General features: G+C 36.9%; 1 protein-coding gene across 1 annotated transcript; it reads left to right on the plus strand.

Annotated features, from left to right (window-relative positions):
• Positions 1-3,256: 3,256 nt before the first annotated feature.
• Positions 3,257-9,297, plus strand: LOC119081246 (ribosomal protein S6 kinase alpha-5-like). The gene is made up of 9 exons (XM_037189972.1): positions 3,257-3,496; positions 3,622-3,791; positions 4,319-4,384; positions 4,447-4,580; positions 4,651-4,735; positions 4,804-5,292; positions 5,352-5,567; positions 5,930-6,045; positions 7,740-9,297. Exons 2-9 carry the CDS (start codon positions 3,641-3,643, stop codon positions 9,159-9,161), a joined length of 2,679 nt encoding a protein of 892 aa, XP_037045867.1. The 5' UTR covers positions 3,257-3,496; positions 3,622-3,640; the 3' UTR covers positions 9,162-9,297.
• Positions 9,298-14,387: the final 5,090 nt, after the last annotated feature.

The raw sequence follows: 14,387 nt of genomic DNA on the forward strand, positions 1-14,387 counted from the left end.
TGTCTTCCTCACTTCATTCGAGCTACAACTCACGACATTGCCTAAAATCAGAGAGCTGCTAATATAACGGCTGGGACGCCGTTTCGACGGAATGGCGTCCCAGCCGTGATCTTAGCATCTCTCTGCCTAAAATATACCGTTCACAACAGATACGTAAATAACTAATTACGTAAATATTGAGTAGGCCGAAAAAGTTACGTATTACGTTTTTACGTATCTGTTGTTGACGGTGCATTTTAGGCAATTTTTATCGAACGAACAGAAGTGAGGGCGTATTATATACAACAGATGCGTATACAACTTTGCATGTTGATGACCTAAATTTGGAGAAAAATTCAGAAATGTATGCGAAAGATATCAAAATAACTGAATATCTTATAAAATTGCGATCTGTGTGACCTCCCCAAAGTTTACAGCCTTGAAGTTTAGAGCCTTGGAGAAAATATCAGTCAGTCAAGGGACCTGACCCACTCAATAGGTTGGGCATATAAAATTTAGTTAGGTTTTTTTTCACAGACTTTCGCTTTTTCCGACTGTAAACAATGAATAACCTCACAATTTTATAAACAAAACTACAAATTTTCAGCCGCATTCTATTTTATCAATCAAATTCAATCTCAATTTCATTTCGGAAAAAAACCATTCAAAAAATGAATAAATCCAATGGGGTGATTCTGTACGAAAGTGATGAAGAAATGGAGTGGCAAGATCAAGACGAAGAGGAATTTGTGGAGGAGAAGGTGATTCCGATGAATTGGACTACGATATCGATATTGAAGGGGACGAGTCCGGTAAGCTTGATTATAGCTATTTTGCTAACTAGTTAGTAAATGGACTTGTTTTGAGCACTAGATGTGAGTTTACCGATACGAGCGGAGCGAGTTCGGCAACACATCGGTGCAGATTACTCGAGCGTAGGATAAAAGGACTAATATTTTTTGTGCTATGAATAGAGAATTACTTTCTTCGGCACAGTCTCAGAGTTTTACGAGTGGAACATCGTGGCATATGTGAAAAATGTTAAAAGTTGCAAATGGTGGGGTCAATTACGTTTTTAGAGATATTTCTTGAATGGTTGCAGATATGTAGTTACTTTCTTCGGCAAAGTCTCTGAGTTTAACGAGAGGAACATCGTAACATACGTGAAAAATGTCAACAGTTGAACATGGGTGGTTCAATTATGTTTTTAAAGGTATTTATTCAATGGTACTAGATAGATAGTTACTATCTTCAGCAAAGTAGTAGGGAAAGTTGTGACGATCATTTTAATGAATAGAACGTGGGGTCGCCGTGGCGAGGAAGAGGTTCAAAATGGCTGCCAAAATTTTCATCAAAAATTTTTTATTGGCTATATCGATAGGTCTTCACGCGGGCATTATATTGATGAATAGAATGTGGGGTTGCCGAGACGAGGAAGAGGTTTAAAATGACGACCGAAATTTTCATCAAACACTCTTTATTGCGGATATATCGATAGAGCTTCATTTAAAAGAAAATAAGAAAACGAGATCTGAATCATCTGCCAATTGTGTGTCGCTAATTTTTTTGACATGATTTTCTACATGAAGTCAACTATTTGCGCGTAGAGTTGGAAGCGACACCTACCTCCAGCGATACCATTCTTTTTAGAAGTTGGACAAGGCTAGAGACAAACTTTTTTAGAGGTTTTTGTTGGTATAGATAATAGATACGTTGAAATGTATCATATAGGAATGATTTTTTTTTTTTGTGTCTAATGCTGTTTATTTTCGAAAGATATTAAAAATATATAAATTGATAATGATGATTGATGAATTATTATTATTAATTATTATAGGAATGATCGTGATAATTAGGCAATGAATTGGCAAAAATGACGGTGGTGGTTGCGCCATAGCGGTAAAGAGGAAATTATACTCGATGCGAGTTGCTGGATTTGAACTTGCCAATGTTGTCTGGGTATCAGTTGACCAAGTAGTGGGGTGACTCATTAACAGGGGAATGTGGTGCGACGAATGTGAGGGGTTCCATTGCTAACAAATTGTTAGATACTCTGTGCCTTTGTTACCTGAATCAGATAAACGTGAATCGATGGGACGTTGGATCAATTCATCACTACTCTTCAGACAGATCGGGTGACTGTAATGAGACCAAATGATCCATTGGTTTCTAAGGGTGACCAACACCCTGCTCTTGTCATAAAAACGAACTTGTCGAGGTTTAAATGTCTGGTAGAGAGTAAGCATCCTAAAGTGAATTTTTTAAGGCAAACGCTCAACTAAATGTAGATTTAGTGTAAGTAGAGTAGATTTGAATCGGGAACTTGCTGGTTTGGATATTGGTTTAGCTGTAGATAAGTTTTACTCCCTGCTCCAGCCATCCATCGATACAATCCCTACTATCGTCTTACCGACTATCCAGTATACTACTCTCACGAGCTGATTTCGCTGATTAAGTTAAATCATTAAAGAAGACAAACTCGTTACCCAACAGTATGAAATATTTGGAGGAGGAAGCCTCCGACAGAGCTTCGATGTATAATTTGTTCGCGAAGTATTTTGACTCAGTTTGTAAGACCTTGTGAAGAATTTGTGATCCATTTACTCATCAGACAGCATGCTGATATGAATATGGAACTCCAACTGAAGTTGTATCAGCCCTGAAAAGATTTGACAAAAACAAAGTTGCAAGTTCAGAGAGCCTTCCAGTGCATTTGTCAATTAGCAATTTAGTTGTAAAAGCATCTGCTTAATCCTCTGCCTTAGTTGAAAATATTATTGAATCACGGACAAAAAACACTCCCTTTTTGACTATCCATTAAACAAATGTTGAAATTGAACACCTGCGGTTTTAAACTGTTATGGCATACAAAGAAACCGTCGCTAAAAAATAGCTCCGACGGAGTGCGTTCAACTTTCAAAAAAGTCCCATTCAACTAACATGAATCTAATGGAATAGATCATTTTCATTATACGGTTACAAGGTCATGAAAATGATACGTCAAATTTCTTAGCGGATGTCATTGTGATAAAACTGAAGTCCTTCGATTTATCCGATGGCCTAATTGGATGGTTAACACCATATTTGAGAGGTGAGTTTGTTTTTATGAAATCGCTATGTTCTATGCTACATACAAAGTTTGACATTCGACCATACCTTGTGTTGACATTCATTGCTCTACAATATAGAGTGCTTAGTGCCATAGTTAACATCTTTCATATTGCTGGCATCACTGTTCTATATTTTGTTTTCGTTAAAATGTAATTGGTAGTACTGAACGTAAACATTTAACATTTAATGTGTCGAGTTCTGTGGATGAGAAAATTTCGAAGAGAGTCGTCGGCTTTTGATAATAACTTCGTGTAAAACTTTTTTGTTTAGTAAAAACATCAAATAATCACAAATTCTGTTTTTTATAAACACGATTTTGCATCAAATTTTCGAATTTAGGCATTTGAAGCCTATGCATCGATTTATCGTTCTGTTAACAGCATACCACTAACGAGTTGCAATTGCGGTTAGTTCAATTGATTGATAAAAAAAATATTAGCTCTACATAACCTCACAATTTTATAAACAAAACTATAAATTTTTAGCTGAATTTTATTTTATCAATCAAATTCAGTATCAATTTAATTTCAGTACATAAACCATTCGAAAAATGAATGGACTCAATGGGGAAACTATGTACGAAAGCGATGACGAAATTGAGGAGCAAGATCAAGATGAAGAGGAATTTGAAGAGGTGTCCGAAAGTGAAGGAGATCCAGATGAATTGGATTATGATATCGATATTGAAGGCGACGAGTCCGGTAAGTTTGATTAACAAAATTTTGCCATTTCAATATTATAAAATGTCGTCAATGACTGTTGAAATTCGGAAATGTCATTGAAGAAACAAAAAGCTAACGGGTAACACAAATCAATGGCTTCTTTTGACTTCTTTACAAATTAAAACGGACAAATTCATGTTTTCGAACGGCTTTCAATATCGTTTGATTTAATTGTTCATTTTCTGGTTTTGTACACATGTTGCCATTACAAAACATCAAATATCTGATTTTTGCATCAACAAAGAGCACTCATACTATACACAGGACTGCTCAAAGCATGAACACTGAATTGACAAGTGTCAAATTTGGAGTCAGTGCTGTGACTCATCGCATTAGTTTAGGCAGTATGTTGATTTCCCGCTTTCATTATAATGTACACAAAAAGTAATTTTTCTACAAACAAAAACGTGAAGACACAGCAATTTCATTTCATGACAAGTCAGTTGGCTATAGATTCTTTCAATATTTCCACTTGAATCACCACAACAATTCCTGTTTTCTTCCAGAATATATCGACGAGTGTTCGGTCAATATCACACACTTCGACCTAATCAAAAAACTGGGAACCGGCGGTAAGTACCAATTGTGCGCCAGGGCGAAATGCACAGAAATTAATGGAATTCTTCATTACTAGCATATGGAACAGTCTTCCTGGTGCGGAAAAACCGTGGAGTCGATATCGATAAGATATACGCGCTGAAAGTTATCACCAAGGCTGAAGTGGTCAAAATTCCCAAAACAATCGTTCACATGAAGGCGGAACGCAAGGTAAGTTGAATGAGGTTTCGGTTCGTTTGTTTGGTTCATAACCCAATTTCACCATTTATTTATTGAACAGGCCCTCGAGATATTACGCGACTGTCCGTACATACAAACACTTTACTACGCATTCCAGACGAGTGACAAGTTATTTCTTGTAACAGGTAAGCCGTCAAGCTGTCAAACTGTCTTGTGCTAACTTAATTCTTTGTTTGTTTGTTCTCGTAAACAGAATACCTGCCTGGTGGGGAAATGTTCACTCAAGTTCAAAAAGGTAAACTGCCGGAGTCTTATGTTCGGTTTTACATTGCGGAATTGATTGTCGCTCTTGAGCACATTCACATGCAAGGTATTGTCTACCGCGACATCAAGCTGGAAAATGTTCTGCTGGACGCAGAAGGTCATGTTAAACTGGTCGACTTTGGTTTATGCAAGAAGCTAGGTGCTCGAGGTCGATCGAAAAGTTTCTGCGGTACCGAAGAGTACATGGCTCCGGAAGTAATAGCCTGCACCGGCCACAATACAGCCGCCGATTGGTGGGCTCTGGGCGTTCTGGCTATTGAATTACTGTCGACGATAACCCCTTTCGGCACCAACGAGGGAAATAATTCAATTATGAATAGAATTACGAACGAGGAACCGCATATACCGGAAGATATTTCATCAGAAATGGAAGATTTTCTAAGGAAAATTTTGCATAAAGATCCCGGCAAGCGATTAGGTACACCATAAAATGGCAGTCGACTTTGAATGTTGAATTAAACGTTTGATTTTTGGTAGGTGGCAGCGTAGCTGCTGCGACGGCATTAAAGCAGCATAGGCTATTCGATGATCTGGACTGGGAAAGACTGGAAAGGAAGCAACTGGCTTCTCCAGCTGATCCTCCGACTATAACACATCCATTCGATACGCAAAATTTCAGCGCAGAGTTTACGCAGCAACCAACTACTTATCCGCCAACTGAGGAGCCACCGAATTCATTTATCATGTTCAAAGGTAATTTATTTAGCTTGAAAGTTGTTGGATAAGTAAAAGATAATTCCAAACTAACGCTCCGATCTTCAAGATGTTTAAAATTGTATTAGATCTGATGTCGTTCAACGCATAGCCTATTTTACGTAATTTCTTTAAGTTTTTTTTTGGCATTTTGAAAGTTTTTACGAATTTAATTCCCAAAATAGGCTATGTAATGGGTCAGTGTTACTGCTTAGTCTCATCTAAAAGAAAACTTTTAACAGAAGCAATTGCACATTTCGATTTATTTGTAACCTTTGACCGGATCCCTTCCTACCCTTTCGCAACGTTGACTCGATTTCTTTTTCCTTATCTTATAAATCATACGTTTTCTATCGCTTCAGGTTACTCTTACATTGCTCCAGAATTGCAAGCGTCACAGCCGAATCATCTTGCCGACAATTCGATTGACGAAAACTGGAACTCATTGGCGCGGAACATTCTAAGCAATTATGATCCGGTAATTTGTTTACTTTTTTGTAAAAGGTTTTTTTGCACTGAGACTAACAAAAAGTCCGTGAAAGCTGGACTGCAGTTATATTTAGCAGTTTTTAACATCTATCCCATCCATTTCATCATGGTAAATATTTCTCAAATTATTTAGGCTCAAAAATGATAACGTCCCTACTCCGAACTTCAATTATGTTCGTCAGTAATCCAAAAGACTTGATTGAAAACACACAAACTTACAGATCTAGAGCCCGTGGAACCTGGGTTCATATCATTCTATCCTAGGGACAGGGTTTGAAAGGTTTGTAGCCTAAACCCTTCATGCCACTACTTGACCTTTGCGGCGAACATTTTTTTACGATTTTGAGAATTCTTACAGATCTTTTAGTGCCAGATAAGTTGAAAATACGAAAATTTGATATGGATCTCACTACAGGCCTTAAATTTTCATTCTTTGTTTGGTTTTGAGTTTTTTTGCCTACCTACGATATGTGGTGGCTGATGCAAGTAGATCTACCATCGTTGGTTTTACTCTACACCTTAAAGCCAAATGTCGTAGAACGAAAATGTGTCTCGAAATCGGGTAGATTAGCCGCATTATGGAATGATATGGAAGCAAGCTCTCCGTTTATTATGCATTATTAACAGTCCAGTCCCTTGTGTCCACTTTACGGTTTTCGAGCTTTTCTATCATAACTGACTGGGAATGAAAGGTTATCGAACCAATTTTGTTTTTCGAAAATGGACTTTTTCTTCCTGTAGTACCAAAACCGTCACATTCACTCACCAAATTTAGTACCGAAAGAGCAACATTCTCCCCTACTATTTTCTCTCAATTTTCATTCCCGCTTATGTCATTTTCGATCCTATCTTTATTCTTTCCCAAATGTGTCAAGTTGTTGTATGTACGCGAATGTAATGTTTTTAGTGTTTTGTGACAATGCATTCATAAGGATTGCTTTCAGCATTCATACGGACTGCTTTCGGCATTCATTCGGATGTCTTTCGGCATTCCTACAGATTGCTTATTTTTCGACATTTGTGAGAATACATGCACACGGAACGGACTTCTTTAGGCATTCATACGGATTACTTTCGGCATTAATATGGAATGCTTTTGCACCGGTATGTTGTTCAGTTTTGTTGTTATGTTTTGTTCGGAATGTGACTTTGGTACTCCAGGAAGCAAAATAGTATACAAACCACGGATCAAAAAGGTGTGTTTTAGACCACGGTGGTGAAAACGTCCTTAGTCTCCGCTCCGCTTCGCGTCGCTCCATCCCTGGATCTTTTTGATCCTTGGTATGTAACATACTATTTCAGTACATTTTTCGCGAACGAAGCTTTTCTTTCTAACACAAGGGTCAGGCAAAGCTTTTTGTTTGTTATGGCTCCGTAATGTTTATACACAAACGGTACAGTAAACCTGATTCTGATAAGTACATCTCATCATGCTCTTATGATTTTTAAGTATCCCTATAGCGCTTCCGCCAGACATTATACTCTTATAAAAATCACTTCTCTTAAACCACCATCTGCACGGCAGAATCTGCCGGGCAGATGATGTTGTAATTTTTTGAGGAAATTAAATCGGAAATACCTTCGGAAGGCCTTTTATCTTTCTATTTTATTGTGCTAAGAATAACGTCGTCGATTCCTACTATTTTCATATTTTCAATTCCAATTCTTTTATTGTCATTTCAGAATTCCGAATTCCATATAAAATACAAATTTGCATCGCATCAACCTCTTGGTACTGGTAAATCGTCCGTGTGCATGAAGTGTTTCAATTCAGTGGACGATAATTACTATGCGGTTAAGATCTACAAACGTGGGGACCAAAATAACTATGAAATTGATTTTTTGCAAAAATCATCTGAGGTGAATGTGCCAGGCGTAGTTCGGTTGATTGAAGTACTTACTGACTCAAAGTGGACATATGTGGTCATGGAACTGATTGATGGCGTCAATTTGTTGGAGTACCTTAGAGCAAAACCTGCGAAATATCTTTACACAGCCGTTAATTTCTTATGCAAAATCGTGGGAAAAGTGCATGAACATGAATATACACACGGATGCATCTGCTTCAAGAACATATATTATTTACAACAACGTCAAGAACTGCGGTTAATTGGATTCGGTAATGCAAAGCCAATAGCTGAAGCACACGACAAACAAATTGATTATTGGGCGTTGGGCGTCTGTATTTATACAATATTATGTGGTCATTCGCCATTCAATTTATCAACGATTGCGGCCAAACAAATCGAAAATAACAAGTTTGATGAGGACTCTGTACAATGGGCAGCACTGCACGGTGACGTTAAGTCTTACATCCGGCAATTGCTTCGTAATTCGACTTCATTTCACAGTCCAGGTGCATTGAAGAAGATAAAAAATATTGACGTACTCGATGCGAGTAAAGAGCGACTGGACGAAAATGAGAGAATTGTCAAGATTCGTGCCTTGCGAATGGAAACCAAACATGCTGTTAAAAGTGAAGTGATTTCTGAGATAAATGGAATTCAGGACAGTCTAATGAATTTAGAAGCGATCGATGTGGATCAGAACCAGTTACCCAATACCCAATCTCAACACAATCATAGTGAACTTAATGGTCACGCACCAAATGGAGATTCCAAGCGCAGTTTGAGTCCAACAAATGAACCGAACAGAACCAAAAAAGCGAAGCCAGATAAAATCAAACAAGAACCACGTGAGCTGCGACAACGGAAACCGAAGCTCCCCAGCTCTGAAACAAAACGTAAACCCAAAACAGCAGTTATCAAAACAGAGGCTGTCACATTACCACTTCAAAATGTAATCCCGACAAATCCAAAGATTAACGCACCCTTACCTCGCACAAGAGGCAGACCGAGAAAAGCACCAGAACCTGAAGTTCAATCGACAATAACACAAGTGGCGACGTCTTTGCCGAATCATTCCGTGTTTTCCGGAAGACAGCCTACAACACATCCGAAGACAGCGGTGCGAAATAGTTCAGCGCACGAATCGTCAGCAATCAGATCTTTGGGAGTCGAAGCTAGAGACAATTGGGTCTTTGGGTGGAGACCCCCCAGATTGACAAAACCCATATACTGCTTCCTTCGTTTCGATTATAAGTAAGGTGATCAAATTCCACTGTGACAGGGAACATGAAAAACATGAAACAGAAACTGAAATCCATTTATTGATTAAGAATTATTAGATTAATAAAAAATCAACTTGAATTAAAACGATGTTATATCTGTTGTAATGCAAACCAGAATAGTTTTCCCGACTACCAAATTTTTCCCCCTTTCACCTTCAAAAAAGAAATATTTTTGACACCGCCGGCCATTTTCATAGACGCTGAACGTTGTTTTGTGAAATCACTATTATCGTCATTATTCATTCAAACAACGTTTCTGAAAGCTTCATCATCCAAATATTCATTTAATTCGTGAAACGTGGCTGAAACCTGATCATTTGTTTGATTTTTTTTTTGTTCGGTAATCTTATGAATGATCATTCAAAATTGTCTGACTGGCTTACACATGGTCGAAAACAGCTAAAAAATCCAGAAGTTGTTCAATATGTGGCTTTGGAAGTAAATACGTAAAAAAAACGACTAGAAAATTGAGGAATTTTAGGGAATTAATTCCCTTAAAATAGGTCCAGCGAGATCACAAAACGAGAAATATTCCGATAACGAAAATACTAGGCTCAGTTTCCAACCTGAGTTCAGAAAATCCAAGGGGAAGACAATTCGTTCACTTTAGAACTGGAGGAAGTTTTACACAATGTGTTGTCTATTATTGGTCTATTTTAGTATCAGGAAATGGTATTACTTGCAGCATCGTAGCTACTAACGGACAATCTGGGCATGGTCCACCGTAGAGTTTTTTCTTCAATTTTCCCATAGATATATTTGACGTCCTAGAAAACCGGATATATTGCTAGGAAAACTAGAGTGTTTTGGTATCATGACTGCCTATCATCTGTTATCAAAAACGACTTCAGGAATAAACGACAGGCTCTGAATAATGTGACATTAGCAAAAATCGTGTTCGAAGACGTAAAATGAAATAAAAGATTTGAAAGACCTGAAAGTACCTGGATCATCAGAATAAGTAGCAGATCCGATAGCAAAATTCTTCATATAATTGATGTAGATTCCCCATCCCCCAAACAGATCAGATCAACATTTCAAATGAATTTACAAGAAGAGATTTTCACGACGTTCAAAGAATGGCAGTTCGAATTTTAGGTTGACTTATGAGCGAGACGATAAGTCAGAACTACCTATTGAACAGCACTACCTAATTGAACAGCTGGTTTTTGTAGTTTTCTTTCCTCCTCTTTTATTGAAGGCCAAATCTAGAATTTAGAAAAAGAACCGAGTCAGATTCATAGATGACGCCAAAAGAGTAAATTGGAAAGGTTGGAAAGTGGGTTATACAATCCTAGGGATGAAAAGTAAATTGACGTCAAGCCCAAAAGCACAAATAGTTAACAAATTATTTTAACCTGCAGCAAAATTGCAGCACGCAAGGGAAACACAAAAGACACACGCGATAATTTTCATTTTCTCAGGGCTTCGCAAGTAATAGTTCCAATGGGGCAAATAATGTAAATGGTACTTATTGTGTGAAACAGTGAAACTCGGCTACGCGTCGATCAGTAAACGCACAAGAAGTACAATTTCCATCATTTACTACATTGCCAAGTATTAGTATATTACTTCCGAGGTTCCAAGTTGTGTTGTGTATTCCCCACTTGTCAAATAACAAGTTGGAACCTCGTAAGTACAATGCTTTAAGTGATCAGGCAATGTAAGGTGATTTTTTTTTTTGATTCGGACTCGCCATTTTTGTTTCCGGACGTTTATGGTGTTATCAATAGGGAATTTCAAGGTGATCATTTCGTAGAAGAAGTTTTTTTTTTAAACGACATCTCCGGCTCGGGGTGACTTTAGGAAAATTTGAAAATTTGAAAATCATGACTTTTTCAGAAAATTTTACCCCGAAATGAAACGACCTGGTCGGTTCTGATCTAATGGTAGTTTGTAGAGAATTGACAGACGATTCTAATAAAAGTATGGTCGGGTCGAAAGGTTGTAGCTGTGAGTCAGGGTGAGACATCAAAGTCCAATTTTATGGTTTTGTCAATGAGCACCCCAACCGATTTTTCATTTTATTGGCTTAAAATGAAGTCTAGCACATCCCATTTAACATATCAAAAAATTGGGAGGGGGTTTTTCAATTTTTTCAAAAAATCTTAAAAAACCTTTTTATGGGTGCCCACATTCCTGAGATTTTTGAATGGAAATGTATGGAAAGTTCGACTAAAAATCAAATTAATTGCTATTTACTGGTTGTCTCTGGTCTACCGAACAATTATATGTACTAACAAGAAATTTAACATTTTTACTTTGTGAATGTGGACAACTTTCACTGATTTTTTCACCATCAAGAAGCTTTCTGGTCATATGTAACTCATCCACTAATCTACTAATCCACTAATTTGCTATTATATCGCATAGCCTGAGACCGCACCTTTCCAAAAATACCAAACTTGCCATATTTGCTATCTGGCTTACGATGTCAAATATTTGGGTAAGTCGACCTACTCAAATGATTTTTGTGGCAGTTTTTTATTTCCAATTTTAACCGAAATAAAGTTAGAAATAATGTCAAATAAGGTGGGTCTTGTTTAAAATACTGATGATCGTCTTTGTACTAATTGAAACACGTGATAATCTAGTAAACGTGAATGATTGAATATGTGATTGGTAAGCCCAAGGTAAATATAGTGAGAAGGTCATGCCATATATAACCGAATCAGATGTGCGGTGGCTCGAAAGTACGATACAAACGATACATCCCTTCGTTGAAAGCAAAAAGTGGAATAGAAAGTCGTGCCATCTGTTGTGAAAATATTTTTGTGAAATACAAGTAAATCGTAGTCAGCCATTTAAAGCCAGTAGTGACTTCTATTGTTCTTTTTCCGCAGGAATTCCGATTTTTTAAATCGGAAGAATTTGGTTAATTGGGATTGGCATCGAACTTATGTGCTAGCGCGGCCTAGCGGTCTGAATGTCATTACCTCACTCTATAATTACCTTGGGTAAGCCTAGCGAAAAATGAAAGTCCCGAAAGTTATACATAACGCGCAATCCACACAGTTTAAAATTCGTTTTAGGTGGTCTAACGTACCGTCAGCCGTGAAATGACATTTTGGAAGAAACGTTTGAACAATCTGTCATTATTTCCATGCTTGGGACCATCGTGTAGACAATCTGTAGATGTTACAAACATTTGCATAAAGTTATGAATGGAGGTCTCAAAGTAATGTTAATTATGAACGAAGAATGCATTAACTCGCGATTCTCATTTCAGTGTGTTGATGACAATAATTTGTAATAACCATAGAAATGATAACAGAGGGCACATGTTTTGTAGTTTGTGAAAAATGACTGAAATATCAACACTGCAAAATGATTGAAAAATTGCGGCGCGTAGTTTTGAATATGTGAATTAAAGTTTCTGCTTCATGTGATTAATTGATAATTTATTAGTTGAAACTCAATATTTCGCACTCCAGAACGAAAAGGAAATACTTTCAACTACTAACTAATCAATAAATCACATAAAACAGAAACTTTGATTCGCACATTCAAAACTTCGAGCCGCAGTAAGTATGTTCCAAGGCCATAGGAATTGTCAAATTACTGTCAAATTTCATCCATAGAGACATAGCCTCATCAATATAGGTCTGTTCCAAGGCCATACGAATTGTCAAATTAAATTACTGTCAAATTTCATCCATAGATACACAACCTCATCAATACCCAACCATAAAAATATGAACTATAAATGAATATGTTCGGAACTTGACAGTAGAGTTCCGATTATATCGGTTTAAATTCAGAACTTGTCTTGTCACGTATCCATCGTACGGTAAGAACGAATTTTGACAGACCGAAAACAACCGACCATCATCCATAGAAGCAAACATAACCGCAACTTAAACAAATTTGTTCGTTAAAACTTCAAAGTGAGGTTGTGTTGGCTTCTCTGTGGATGACGATTGACATTTTGAACGGCCTTGGAAGAAACACATTTGTATGAAAACCGAGCTCTGTGGATGAAATCATGTTCGTTCGGCCAGAAAAATTTCGTGTTGACAGTTACTTGGAACAAAACTATTTTTCAGTCATTTTTCAACCATTTTCACGAACTGTGTACTCATCTTTATTGTACTCGACTTTTGATTTTTTTTTTCTTCAAAAAAGCTGAATGTCACTTAAAGTCGAAGCATTATAATTTGATCGATTCTACTCATTTAATTCATTTTTAAATAATTGTAGTTTTCAAAGAAATTTAGAAAACATTACAGTATAAAAGCTTCGACATGTGCATTTGAACCAATTTTTCCTTTAAAAGTAACACATTTTTGCATGCTTTAATGGTTTTACTTTTTCAAAAATAGATTTTCGTTCAGAGTAACAAAAAAGTTCAAAAAACAAATGTTTCTGCGCACAAATGTAGGCTAGCAATTTGCCAAGTGGTGAGCGCTCATTTCGGCCTTTATCCTTTTACAGACGGCAAGAATATGACCAACATTATTATCGGGTCTATTAGGTTCTTCGATCAAAGTATTTTTAATCGATTTATTTCAAATCTTGTACTTCAATTTTTCTTAAACATGTATTTTACCATATAAAGGACCACATTACTCAGATCTTGTGCTTGTCATTATTTTCGTCGTCGGTGTCGATAACAGATAGCCGTAGGCGTATGTGAGAGGTTGTGCGTCAATAACTCGTTGCAAGATTGAGCATTTGTCGTATTTAGCAGACATGGTCTAGTGTAAATAAAACCAAAACCTTTAAATTTGATTAGACTGATTTATTGTTCAATTTTCAATTTCGCAGATCGTTTACATGTCCGTAATAGTTACATAAGTACTTAAGTTGTAACAGTTTATTTTTTTATACCAAAATGTAAAATATACGACTTCCATAATGACACAACATTTGCAAGCACCAAAATAGCAATTCATTTCTCATGCATGCAACAACAATAAAATCCCATCCGGATAGAGGAATGCATTTTGAACTATACACGAAAACTCTAAATGCCATCTTCTCGGAACGATTTTACATTTAACAAAATAAAAACGAGAAATACTTCTCGTTTTGTCCATGCGACATTTATATATTCCATACAATTGCTATACAGGGAAAAAAATGTAAAAAAAAAATACTGAGAGATAATACGGAACGACGAAAAATTGTTGAATTCTTATTTCGAGCCACGATGTCCATGCACAACTCTTGAAGTATAAAAATCACAAGAATTGCGTTTG

Source organism: Bradysia coprophila, unplaced genomic scaffold, assembly GCF_014529535.1.
Source record: "Bradysia coprophila strain Holo2 unplaced genomic scaffold, BU_Bcop_v1 contig_358, whole genome shotgun sequence".
NCBI classification, from domain to species: domain Eukaryota; kingdom Metazoa; phylum Arthropoda; class Insecta; order Diptera; family Sciaridae; genus Bradysia; species Bradysia coprophila.

What these genes read in the sequence shown, in the direction of transcription:
- LOC119081246 (XM_037189972.1), top strand. Translation starts at nt 3,641, where the DNA reads ATGAATGGACTCAATGGGGAAACTATGTACGAAAGCGATGACGAAATT. An exon ending in TTCATTTATCATGTTCAAAG is followed by an intron (nt 5,568 to 5,929) that starts GTAATTTATTTA and finishes CTATCGCTTCAG; the next exon opens with GTTACTCTTACATTGCTCCA. An exon ending in TTCTAAGCAATTATGATCCG is followed by an intron (nt 6,046 to 7,739) that starts GTAATTTGTTTA and finishes TTGTCATTTCAG; the next exon opens with AATTCCGAATTCCATATAAA.